At 54.2% G+C, this 12396-nt stretch overlaps 2 protein-coding genes and 1 long non-coding RNA gene across 9 annotated transcripts in view; all 3 read left to right on the forward strand.

Moving 5' to 3' along the window:
- Window positions 1–12396, forward strand: part of LOC135968366 (uncharacterized) — a 68204-nt gene that overhangs the window by 14513 nt on the left and 41295 nt on the right. The gene's annotated exons all lie outside the window — the stretch shown is intronic.
- Window positions 6540–9319, forward strand: MCEMP1 (mast cell expressed membrane protein 1). Of its 2 annotated transcripts, none has more exons than XM_005587773.5 (7): window positions 6540–6625; window positions 7109–7225; window positions 7603–7740; window positions 7850–7900; window positions 7991–8104; window positions 8422–8481; window positions 8596–9319. In XM_005587773.5, the coding sequence occupies exons 1-7, from the start codon at window positions 6571–6573 to the stop codon at window positions 8610–8612; spliced, it is 552 nt and encodes a 183-aa protein (XP_005587830.3). In that variant the 5' UTR covers window positions 6540–6570; the 3' UTR covers window positions 8613–9319. The 2 variants fall into 2 exon arrangements, with proteins under 2 accessions (XP_005587830.3, XP_005587831.3); XM_005587774.5 differs by having other exon boundaries at window positions 7109–7198.
- On the forward strand, window positions 10313–12344 carry TRAPPC5 (trafficking protein particle complex subunit 5). 6 transcript variants are annotated; one of them, XM_074025631.1, is made up of 3 exons: window positions 10313–10498; window positions 11205–11285; window positions 11725–12344. In XM_074025631.1, exon 3 carries the CDS (start codon window positions 11743–11745, stop codon window positions 12307–12309), a length of 567 nt encoding a protein of 188 aa, XP_073881732.1. In that variant the 5' UTR covers window positions 10313–10498; window positions 11205–11285; window positions 11725–11742; the 3' UTR covers window positions 12310–12344. The 6 variants fall into 6 exon arrangements, with proteins under 6 accessions (XP_073881732.1, XP_073881729.1, XP_073881731.1 ...); XM_074025628.1 differs by lacking the exon at window positions 11205–11285 and having other exon boundaries at window positions 10313–10521; XM_074025630.1 differs by lacking the exon at window positions 11205–11285 and having other exon boundaries at window positions 10313–10521; window positions 11728–12344.

Here is a 12396-nt window from a genome sequence, read left to right on the forward strand (position 1 = left end):
CCTTGACGCTCACTCTGGGGTCTCCGACCTCACCAGGAAGTGGCTGGGTCATTTTCCCCCTGTCCTCATAATGAGGCTTCATCTAGGACCTGGGTCCGTCTGGGCAGTGGACGGGACCCTCCAGGGCCCCAAGACTCCAGGAGCCCCAGGTCAGGGTAGGCCCCTGAATCGTGTCTCAGCCCAGAGCTGGAACATATACCCCTCACTTCCTACCTGCAAGGAGGAACCCCCAAGGCACAGGCAAAGTTGAGTTACCTGATGTCACGTGTCATCACAAGTTCACGTTTTCACACAGGCAAGTGCGGTTGTGAGTAGTTAGTTACAACCAGAGACACACAGGGTGCTTACCCCCTCCTGCACACTAGATTATGAAAACACGGAGCAGGGGACTTGTCTGCTCCTAGATCTCCCCAGGGTTTCCTTTCTTCCCCTCCCCTCCCCTCCCCTCCTCCTCCTCATCCTCCTCCTCCTCCTCTCCCTCCCCTCCCCTCCCCTCCCTTCCCCTCCCCTTCTCTTCCCTTTCCTTTCCTTCTTTTTGAGACAGGGTCTCGCTCTGTCACCCAGGCTGGATTGCAGTGGTGCGATCTCGGCTCACCACAACCTCTGCCTCCTGAGTTCAAGCAATTATCCTGCCTCAGCCTCCCAAATAGCTGGGACTACAGGTGCTCGCCACCATGCCTGGCTAATTTTTGTATTTTTTGTAGAGAAGGAGTTTTACCATGCTGGCTAGGTTGGTCTTGAACTCCTGGCCTCAAGTAATTCACCTGCCTCAGCCTCCCAAAGTGCTGGGATTACAGGCATGAGCCACTGCGCCCGGCCTATTTTTTAATTTTTATTTTTGAGACAGGGTCTTCTCACTCTGGCACCCAGGCTGGAGTGCAGTGGCACAATCTTAGCTCACTGCAACCTCTGCCTCCTGGGTTCAAGCGATTTTCCTGCCTCAGCCTCCCAAGTAGCTGGGATTACAGATGCCTGCCACCACACCCGGCTAATTTTTGTATTTTTAGTAGAGAGTGGGTTTCACCATGTTGGCCAGGCTGGTCTCGAACTCCTGACCTCAGGTGATCCGCCTACCTCGGCCTCCCAAAGTGCTGGGATTTTAGGCGTGAGCCACAGCATCCATCCCCCCAGGGTTTAGAATAGAGCATGGTACACAGTAGACGTTCAGTAAATGCCTGTTGATCAGTAGCCACGTGTGCACTTAGATACAGCACCAACATGCACATACTGCACACGCACACACAGCTATACACAGCCACGTGCACACACAGAGTACACAACCCACTTACCACGACCACGCGGAGACCCCACATCCACAGACACAACCATGTGCCCACAGACACTCTTGGACACAGAAAGGCACCCCGGCCAATGCACGGAGAATTGCAGATTTGACCAAGCTGGTCAGAGGTGATGCAGGAACACAGACACACACATGCTCCAGGCAAACGCTTGCGTTTCTCACTCAAGTCCCCAGCGCACCCTGGGTAAGTATCTGATGTCCTAGAGCCCCGATCCCCGACCTTTTTGGCACCAGGGACTATTTTCATGGAAGACAATTGGTACAGGGGCATGGATGGTTTCTGGATGATTCAAGCACATGACATTTATTTTTCACTTTATTTTTATTATTATGACATTGTAATACATAATGAAATAATTCTACGACTCACCATAAAGTAGAATCAGTGGGAGCCCTGAGCTTGTTCTCCTGCAGCTAGACAGTCCCGGCTGGGGGTGATGGGAGACAGTGACAGATCATCAAGCATTAGATTCTCATAAGGAGTGAGAAAGATCCCTCAAATGTGCAGTTCGCAATGGGATTCTTGCTCCTACGAGAATCTAATGCTGCTGCTGGTCTGACAGGAGGTGGAGCTCAGGCGGTAATCTGAGCGATGGGGAGCGGCTGTAAATACAGATGAAGCTACTCTCGCTCGCCCACCACTCACCTCCTGCTGTTTGGCACAGTTCCCAATGCCTGGTGGTTGAGGACCCCTGTTCTAGAGGACAAAACCTCCAGCATCCCCTGCCCCAGCTCCCTGAGGGCACAAATTCGGGTGATTCAGGGTCCAGTTCTACAGGAAGCCTGACCCAGGAGTCTTGCCATCCAGTCCCTGATTTGCCACCATAGACTTCAGAATTCCTAGCACCTAGTCTTGAAAGCGACCCCAGACTCAAAAGTCACAGCTGGACAATAGATGGTAGAGGGAGGTTCTGGTTTTCAGGATGTTTTGGAGTCTCCTCCTACTGCCACCCACCCCCTGTGATGGTCCAGCCTCCTGTCTGATGCTGATGGCCATGAGCAGAGATTACAGCCACTTCTGGTGCCAGGGAGCCCACCCAGACTCCAGCCCAGGGATTCCCTTCCCAGACCTTCTCTCCTGACTCCACTGTGGTCATGGGGGTAGGGCGGGACCACTGAGTCAGAAGTGTGGTCAGGGCCAGAGAGGGTGAGTCTAGTGCCTTGTGTGTGTCCCTGCCCCTCACTGCTTTGTGTGTGTGTTGGGGGTGGGGATACTCCGTTGTCCCCAGAACTATTTGTCTCCAATCCCCATCCAATAGTCCTGTATCTCGATCCTAAGAGGAATCTCTTCAGGTTCCTCAATTCCAACATAGACATCATAGACATTCTCCTGCCCCAGACTGCAGACTTGGAGGTCATACCTGCCCGGGTGATGTGGACAGGCAAGCCCCCTATTAAAGCCTCCATTTCCTCAATAGCTAATGCCTAGACCCCCTGCGGTTGGCAAGGTGATTCTCTTCCTCCCTCCTCCTCCTCCTTCCTGTTCCTCCTCTTCTTCTCCTTCTCCTTCTCCTTCTTCCTTTTGGAGATGGAGTCTCATTCTGTTGTCCAGGCTGGAGTGCTGTGGCATGATCTCAGCTCACTGCAACCTCCACCTCCAGGTTCAAGTGATTCTCCTGCCTCAGCCTCCTGAGTAGTTGGGATTGCAGGCGCCCGCCACCACTCCTGGCTAATTTTTGTATTTTTAGTAGACACGGGCATTTTGCCATTTTGGCCAGGCTGGTCTCAAATTCCTGACCTCAAGTGATCCACCTGCCTCGGCCTTCCAAAGTGCTGGTATTACAGGTATGAGCCACAGAGCCCAGCCAAGGCGAGATTCTTCTGCTTGCAAGTACGACAGACTCTACTTCAAACGAGTTTGGGCAAAACTAAAAGGAAGTTTCTTGTTTGTGTAACTGACAAACCCAGGGTTAGAACAACAGGTATGGCTTGGAACCAGGTCTCAAATGATGTCTCCAGGACCCAGACTTCCTCTAGGGTCTGATTTTCTCAGCACTGCCTTCACTCTCAAGTAGATTCTTTCCTGTCACAGCTCCCATTACATCCTCCCATTGTGGTAGCCCTAGTGAGCGTTGGAAAAAAAAGAGAAAGCTTTCTTCCCGCTGGTTAAACCAATAAAAGTCCCAGACCAGAGTTTCATTGGCTGGGTCTTGCTCAAATGCCCACCTCTCTGCCCAATCTTAGAGTCTGATTGGCTGGGTCTAGATCATTTGTCCACTGTAAACCAATCCCTAGTTTATGGGTGGTTGGACCTAGGACACATTTTCTTTCTTAAAAGAAAATTAAGAATATTCCCTATGAAAGGGACAGGTGCTGGTCAGGCAGCTTCGCAGATGTTTCTCACAAGACATGATTGCTTGTGGGCCTCTGGTTTAGCGTGGCCTTTTTCTTAAAGGAAGTCCAGAGCCTGGAATCGGGTCTCAGCCCCACTCAAGCCCAGGAAATGTGCAACGCTGTGGCTGCACCCCCTGCACCTGTTCATCAAGGCAGAGCCCACATTCAATTGGTCCGTCTGCTCCATTAGAAGGTGGTCCTATAGCTCAGTAACTGTCTTCTTTCTAAGATCAAATAGAGGAGCTGGCATGAAGTCATTATTAAATTGATCTTTCTTGGAGACACAGGATTTGGCAATACTATAGGAAACAGAAAATTTTCCTCACCAGATCTCAACATTCAAGTTGTCTCAAATTTCACCACATATTTTAAACCAAAGCATCATCACTTTCTGCACATAAGACAGAGAGTCTTATACTTGTTTTTTCTTTTCTTTCTTTCTTTCTTTTTTTTTTTTTTGAGACGGAGTTTTGCTCTTGTTGCCCAGGCTGGAGTGCAGTGCGCGATCTCAGTTCACTGCAACCTCCACCTCCCGGGTTCAAGTGATTCTCCTGTCTCAGCCTCCCGAGCGACTAGGATTACAGGCATCTGCCACCACGCCCAGTTAATTTTTGCATTTTTAGTAGAGATGCGGTTTCATCATATTGGTCAGGCTGATCTCGAGCTCCTGACCTTAGGTGATCCACCCGCCTCAGACTCCCAAAGTGTTGGGATTACAGGCGTGAGTCACGGCCCCCAGCCATTTTTTTTTTTAACCTAAAAGGGAGAAAACTAAATTTCTCAAGACCAGCATCGTCCATCAGCAACCTTGAGCACTCGAAAGGTAGCTAGTCTAAATTGAGGTGCTCACTCTATACACATTTGATTTCGAAGGCTTCATGCCAAAAAAGGAATGCAAATTAGCTCATTAATCATTTAAAAATATTACCTACATGCTGAAATGATCATAGTTTGGGTATATTATGTTAATAAAAATAGTATTAGCATTTTTTCAAATATTGACATTATTTTAGTTGAACTCTTTTTAGCCTTTTAATGTGGCTGCTAGAAATTTTTATTTTTATTTATTTATTTTAGACAGAGTCTTCCTTTGTTGCCCAGGCTGGAGTGCAATGGCATGATCTCAGCTCACTGCAACCTCTGCCTCCCGGGTGCAAGAGACTCTCGTGCCTCAGCCTCGCGAGCAGCTGGGATTACAGGTGCCCATCACTACACCCAGCTAATTTTTTTTGGTTTTTGTATTTTTAGTAGAGACAGGGTTTCACCATGTTGGCCAGGCTGGTCTCGAACTCCTGACCTCAAGTGATCCACCCATCTCGACCTCCCAAACTGCTGAGATTACAGGCATGAGCCACCGCACCTGGCCAGAAAAAAATAAAAACAAAAATGTATGCCTGTAATCCCTGCACTTTGGGAGACCAAGGCTGGAGGATCAGTTGAACCCAGGAGATCAAGACCAGCCTGGACAACATAGTGAGACCCTCATCTCTTCAAAAAATAAGAAAAATTAGACCGGGCATGGTGGCTTATACCTGTAATCCCAGCACTTTGGGAGGCCGAGGCGGGTGGATCACGTGAGGTCAGGAGTTCGAGACCAGCCTGACCAACATGGTGAAACCCCGTCTCTACTGAAAATACAAAATTAGCCGGGCGTGGTGGTGCATGCCTGTAATCCCAGCTACTTGGGAGGCTGAGGCAGGAGAATGACTTGAACCTGGGAGGCGGAGGTTGCAGTGAGCTGAGATGGGCATGTGAACGCATGCCTGTGTCTATTTTTCTGAGTATCACAATGCAAATAATACGCAAATGATTTTGTGATGTGTGTCCGTGTGCAGACCTGTGTATGTGTGTGTGTGAGACAGAGAGAGAGAGAGAGAGAGAGAGAGAGAGAGAGAGAGAGAGTATCTGGGTAGATGAGCAGATGGATAGGTGAGAATGAGAAACCTGGAGTTTCCAGGTGCAAAGGAAACTGTTCTTCCAGGTTTTTTATTTTTTTATTTTTTTTTGAGACAGAGTTTCGTTCTTGTCACCGAGGCTGGAGTGCAATGGTGTGATCTCGGCTCACTGCAGCCTCCGCCTCCTGGGTTCAAGCGATTCTTCTGCCTCAGCCTCCTGAGTAGCTGGGATTACAGGTGTCCACCATCACACCCAGCTAATTTTTTTATTTTTAGTAGAGACGGGATTTCACCATGTTGGCCAGGCTGGATTCGAACTCCTGACCTCAGTTGATCCACCCACCTCAGCCTCCCAAAGTGCTGGGATTACAGGCGTGAGCCACCGTGCCCGGCCTCCTCCAGGGTTGTATAAAAGCAGGAGATTTTGGGAGGGAGGGAAGGATGTGGGTCTGTCCTCAGTCCCAGATGTGGGTGTGGTGTTCCAGTGGTTAGGTCCCGTTGCCTCACATCTGTGCTTTTCCTCCACGGGGACTTGTAGAAGTAGAACTTCTTGGGGGTGGAGCTGAGGGGTGGAGCTGAGGCTGGGGGAGGAAGGTGTGGGGGGACCCAGGGGTCCTGTCTCCAAGCCTGGTTGCTCTTACCCGAAAAGTGGGGACACTGAGGTGTCACAGCTTCTCTTTTGAGACAGAGAGGAAGTAGGAGGGTGAAGCCCATCCAGGTAGACACAGACACACACAGAGACACACAGCTTCCTGTAACATTTCCGAGTGTCAAATTCCATCTCCCGGTCTAGAGGTTTTTCTTCCTGAGACTTCTAGGCTCCAAAGACCCTCTTGATCAGGGCAAGGATGAGGGTGCCCCAGGGTGGGAGAGTCGTGGATCCCTGAAAAGAGGAGGCTGCTCCCACTCTTCCCTCCCCCCACCTCCAGATTTCCTCATCTGCCTTGACACCTTCCGGTGGGTGGGGACGTGTATGGACAAATTTGTGGGCTGGGGACCATGGAAGTGGAGGAAATCTACAAGCACCAGGAAGTCAAGATGCAAGCACCAGCCTTCAAGGACAAGAAACGGGGGATCTCAGCCAAGAATCAAGGTTAGGGACCTTGAGGTGGAAGGGAGGGGTTAAGAAGGAGAGGTGCGGGGGCCGGGGGCCGTTGCTCACGTCTGTAATCCCAGCACTTTGGGAGGCTGAGGCGGGAGGATTGCGTGAGCCCAGTTGGTGGAGACTGGCCTGGGCAACATAGGGAAACGCTGTGTGTAAAAAAATAAAAATAAAAAAAGAAGGAGAGGTTCAGATGGGAGAGGTAAGGGGTTAAAGGTGGGGGCCGGGGGCTCCTTCCCTTCCAAGGTGTGTGTGTGTGTGTGTGTGTGTGTGTTTATGTGTGCTGTAATCACTCAAACCCTCACACACCCGCTCTGCTTAACCAAAAAGCAGATTTTAGCTTCTCACTCCTTATCTTTCACCCCCTATAATTTATCGAGTGCAAAGGGTTGGGTAAAACAAGATCCCGAGTCCCCTCGCTACACCACAGAGCTCTGAGCAGGTCTCCAAACCCTCCCACTGCCCTCCACACAGGTGCCCATGACCCAGACTATGAGAATATCACCTTGGCCTTCAGAAACCAGGACCATGCGAAGGGTGGTCATTCACGACCCACGAGTCAAGGTGAGCAGACACGACCCACGAGTCAAGGTGAGCAGACACTCACCTGCTCACATCCCATCACTTTGGGAAGGGGCAGGTGGGCAGGCAACTGCAGGGCCCCCGAGGCTGCGTGGACGGGAGGAGGCAATGGGGAAGGAAGAGGTGACAGCTGTTGATGTGATAATGAGGTCTGTTGATGATGGCAATGTTGGGGAATGCTGGTGAGGGGGTCTGTGATGGTGACGGTGTTAGATCGCTGAGGGTGGCTGCTGGCGGCAGTGTTGTTGACAGTGACGGTAAGCTGCATGACCACAGCTGCTGATGGTTTTGGGAGGAGCGAGGTATCCATGGTGTTAGAGACAGTGAGGATGGTTTGAGTGGTGGTGCTGGCCCCTCAAGGTCACTTTGCCGCCTCTCTGCTCCAGTCCCAGCCCAGGGCAGGCCACCCTCAGACTCCACCCAGGTCCCCCGCTGGTTGTACAGAGCCATCCTGAGCCTGTACATCCTCCTGGCCCTGGCCTTTGTCGTCTGCATCATCCTGTCGGCCTTCATCATGATGAAGAGTGAGTACTTCTTGGGAGGAGGGTGCTGGGGGGCCCTAGACTTTCTCCCTTGTCCCTCTCTCTCTCTCTCCCTGGGTGCTTCAAGGATTTTCCTGCCCCTCCTAAACAGATGCTGAGATGTCCAAGCAGCTGCTGGGCTTTAAAACGGAGCTTTGGAACGGTGAGCAGAGGGTCTGAGGGAGACCCATGGGGTCATGGTAGGGATCTGGAGAGGGATGGATGCACAGACACCCCTGTTTCATGCCCTCAGTCTCAAACTCCATGCAAGCATGCGAAGAGAGACAGAAAGGAGTCTGGAAATCTGTTCAGGGGAACATCACCACAGTGAGGAGCAAGGTGGAGAAATTAGAGATGCAATTAGCAGGTGCCTGTGTAGTCTTGCCTTCTGTGGGGGAAATTTGTCACCAATGCCTGGCACTGAGCTGGGGGCAGGGAATTCAGGGAAGGAGATAGCCGGCGTCCTACCCTCCCAAAGCTCAAGTTGTGGAGGGGTAATGGGTGTTACCCTCTGGGTCGCTCTGTAGGTATTTAAAGGCTCCTGGGAACCCCAAATCCACGGGCTCTGCTGTACCCCAGGGTGGGTGTGGGGCAGGGAGGGGCTTCCACGGAAGGTGGGGGCTTTGTCTGAGGCTCCACGGCAGCTTGACGTATCTGTTCCCGCCCAACCCTCCCCGCCCCCAGACATAAGAAACATTAACATAAAGGTACAGAAAATCTTGGAGTTGCTGCAGACAAAGCCACGTAAGTTGGCGCCCCGAGGGGAGGTGGAGGAGGGTGGGTGGGGCTTTGGATTTAGCCCCAGTTCTTCTCCCAGGGGCGGGATCTGCCTCACTGTGGGTCTCTCCCCATCCCCAGAGTCCCCACCTCAATAAATGGGAGAACATTGTGGCAGCCAAAGCTAAAACTTGGAAGACGGGGCTGCATCTGCTAATGAAGACAGGAAATGACCCCCCTCCAGCCTAGTGTGAACCTGCCCCTCGTCCCACATATAGAAAATCTCGAGTCATGGTGAATGAGGGTGTCGGAGCTGCTCGTGTGTGTGTACACCTGCGTGTGTGTGTGTGTGCGTGGTGTGTGTGCGCGTGTGTGTGTGCGGTGTGTGTGTGCATGTGTGTGCATTTTGCAAAGGGTGGACATTTCAGTGTATCCCCCAGAAAGGTGATGAATGAATAGAACTGAGAGTCACAGTGAGTGTGGCGTGCACATCTGTGTCACGTGACATATGTGAGTCTCAGCATGTCACGGTGGGTGGCTGTGTCTGAGGACCTCCAGGTGTCACTCTGAGTGTGGGTGTTGGTGACATGCATTGCACGGGCCTGTCTCCCTGTTTGTGTAAACGTACCCGAGTGTACTGTGGCGTGTTTTGTGTCTACACATGTCATGGTGGGGGAGATGTATCTATGCACATGTGGGTGTCACCGTGTGTGCCCTGTCACTGTGCCTGGGTGAACGGCTGTGTCATTATAAGTGTGCCAAGTTATGTCACCCTGTGTGCTCAGGGCACATGCACACAGACAGTCATTTATCTCTGCACTCACATTTTGTGACTCATGAAGATAAATAAAGTCAAGGGAAAACAGCGTCGCTATGGGACCTGTTATTGGGGCAACTAGAGGGGCTTTGGGACCTGGGGAGAGGGAGAGTCTGCACGTGACAATGACCCCGGGGCACAAGGGTGGGTGAGACTGAGTGCCCTGCGTGAGTACCTGTGTGTCTGTGAATGAGTAACTCATTCCCTGTGTCCCAAAGTGGGTGCCCCTGAGCGTACAACATCTCCCTGAGTGTACCTGGGCCCACGGATATATACAAACCCCAAGCGTGTACCCATGTGTGTAATCGTGCCCGTGAGTGTATCTATGCCACTGAGCATGCATCCATGAGTGTACATGACTCTAATGTACTATGTCCACCGCTCATGCATGCACTTATTTTTTTTTGTTGTTTTTTGAGACAGGGTCTTCCTCTGTCACCCATGCTGGAGGGCAGTGGTACGATCATGACTCATTGCAGCCTCGACCTCCTGGGCTGAGGCGATCCTCCTGCCTCAGCCTCCCGAGTAGCTGGGATTACAGGTTCACACCACCACACCTGGCTAATTTTTTTTTTTTAAAGAGGTGGGGGTCTCGCAATGTTGGCCAGATTGGTCTCAAACTCCTGGCCCTAAGTGATTCTCCCACCTCCGTCTCCAAAAATGCTGGGGTTACAGGCAGGAGCCACCGAGCCCGGCCACATGGATACACTTAAGACGATTGAACCCATCCCCAAGGGCATAGGAGTGTCTGGAAACGTGAACAGGTGTGTCCACGTGCAAGGGTATACATGGGCCCATTGTTATACGCGTGCCCTGAGCAGGTGACTAGGCCTGCAAGCGTCCCCTCCAGCGTGGGCCACCAAGAGTTAGCGAGACCCTGACCACGCGCAGAGCAGCGATCACAGCCGCGGGCCAAGTCCCGGGGTCCGGCTCCACGGACTCGCGCGCCCCCGTGCGGCCGCTCTCGGGCACCGCTGCACGCGCCCCGCCCACACGCCTGGCCCGTTGCGCGCCTGCGCACGCAGCGCCTTTTACGGCGCCGTAAAGCAGCGCTGCCCAGCCGAAGGCTGCCGTTCCTGGTGAGACCCTGCCTTCCCCCCTTGCCCGCGCCGGGCCTGGTGCGCTCCCGACCCCTTCCCCGCGGGCCTGTGGGTCCCGGGCTGGGGTCTCGACGTCCGCGATCCCGGGTCCGCTCGCTTCCGCCCCCTTCAGGAGGCTGCGAGGAGGGTGGGTTTCTCCCCATTGTAGAGGTACGGAGCGAGAGTCGCGGGGCCCTGTCCCTGCGGCGGTTCAGCTCACTTCAGCCCGCATCGCAGCCCGGTGGTGGGGTCTTAGCGATCCCCTTCTCATCTCGCGCGCCCACGGCCCTCGCCACGAACGGATCTGTATGCTGGGGCTGGGGCGACCCGGAGCCCCTGGGACCTCCCTCCCCTCCCAGCTAGTTCTCCCACCTCCCACGCAGACCTCGTTGGGGTCGGCTCAGCATCCACAGACCATCTCATGCATGGTGGCAGCATGTTCTCAGCTGCCTCTCCGAACCCGTCTCGGCGCCCGCCCCCCACCCCATTTCTCTCCGGGAGCCGCCTACCCCATCTCCCTCTCCCTGTACCGACAGCTGATGGGAGGACCACTGTTGCTCAGCATCCAGCTTCCTCTCTGGAGAGCACGGGGGGGGGGGGGGTGGGAGGCTCCCAACACCTCTGGGCCCCTCCTCCCAGCCTTCAGAATCCAGGCCCATCCGCGTCTCAAAGGACGAAGGGTTCCTGCGTGACACATCGGAGCTGCCTGAGGGCTTGGGGTTGGGGGTTCCCCGCTCCTCCTGCCTGGCCCCACGGATCTCACCTGTTCAAGCCCCCAACCCTCATGGCCTTTGGTCTTGACACGCTCCTATCCCACTGCCACCCTCCACCCCCTTTACTCTGGCTTTCCGCAGGGGGCGGGCAGGAAAGTTCCCGAGGGTCCTCAGTGCTGGAGCGCATGACGGGGCAGGGGCGACTGCCCATATCCCCTCTTGGTAACTCATCTCTGTCATCTCCCTGCCCTAGATCTGACGCCCCTCCCCCCATACACTAGTTTTCTAGTTACTCCCATAGGTGGCGGAGCGGGCAGGAAGGCGCTTTTCGCAATTGAACAGTCTGCGTGCCCTAGAGTTGGGTGGTTTCCGGCGCCCTCTTCTGTTCCCCTTCGTGTCTCTCCTTCCACCTTGTCCCTACTCCTGCTGGCTTGCTGCCTGCCGAGGGTGTAAGCCTCCCCACTTCCCTGATTTATCTTGGTTACATGTAATCGAGGCGTGTTTTACGCGCATCTCTTTGCACGTGGGAAGTCGGCACTGGAGCACACAAAGGTGGCATGGGGCGAGGGTGTCCCAGGGCCCCTCGTGGTTCTCCTTCCTTCCCTCCCTGCCTAGTCCCCTTCTCAGTTGCCCCTGACACCCGCGCTTCTTGGTCTCCCAGCAGGGCGGCGGCGGCGGCATGGAGGCGCGCTTTACGCGCGGGAAGTCGGCGCTGCTGGAGCGCGCGCTGGCGCGGCCACGCACGGAGGTGAGCCTGAGCGCCTTCGCACTGCTGTTCTCTGAGCTGGTGCAGCACTGCCAGAGCCGCGTCTTCTCCGTGGCGGAGCTGCAGGCGCGCCTGGCCGCGCTGGGCCGCCAGGTGGGCGCGCGCGTGCTGGATGCGCTGGTGGCGCGCGAAAAGGGTGCCCGGCGTGAGACCAAGGTGCTGGGCGCGTTGCTCTTCGTCAAAGGTGCAGTGTGGAAGGCGCTCTTCGGCAAGGAGGCGGACAAGCTGGAGCAGGCCAACGATGACGCGCGTACCTTCTATATCATCGAGCGCGAGCCGCTCATCAACACCTACATCTCCGTGCCCAAGGAGAACAGCACGCTCAACTGCGCCAGCTTCACAGCGGGCATCGTGGAGGCGGTGCTCACACACAGCGGCTTCCCTGCCAAGGTCACAGCGCACTGGCACAAGGGCACCACGCTCATGATCAAGTTCGAGGAGGCGGTCATCGCTCGAGACCGGGCCCTGGAGGGCCGCTGACCCTGCCAGAGATAAAGGATACAGAGAGTCCCCTCCCCAAGTGTGTCTTGTGTCTTGTGTGGGGGCCTCAGATCCACTCAGTATCTT

Source organism: Macaca fascicularis, chromosome 19 (assembly GCF_037993035.2).
Source record: "Macaca fascicularis isolate 582-1 chromosome 19, T2T-MFA8v1.1".
Classification (NCBI taxonomy): domain Eukaryota; kingdom Metazoa; phylum Chordata; class Mammalia; order Primates; family Cercopithecidae; genus Macaca; species Macaca fascicularis.

What these genes read in the sequence shown, in the direction of transcription:
- MCEMP1 (XM_005587773.5), top strand. Translation starts at nt 6,571, where the DNA reads ATGCAAGCACCAGCCTTCAAGGACAAGAAACGGGGGATCTCAGCCAAG. An exon ending in GACACGACCCACGAGTCAAG is followed by an intron (nt 7,226 to 7,602) that starts GTGAGCAGACAC and finishes TCTCTGCTCCAG; the next exon opens with TCCCAGCCCAGGGCAGGCCA. An exon ending in ATTAGAGATGCAATTAGCAG is followed by an intron (nt 8,105 to 8,421) that starts GTGCCTGTGTAG and finishes CCCCGCCCCCAG; the next exon opens with ACATAAGAAACATTAACATA.
- TRAPPC5 (XM_074025628.1), top strand. Translation starts at nt 11,743, where the DNA reads ATGGAGGCGCGCTTTACGCGCGGGAAGTCGGCGCTGCTGGAGCGCGCG.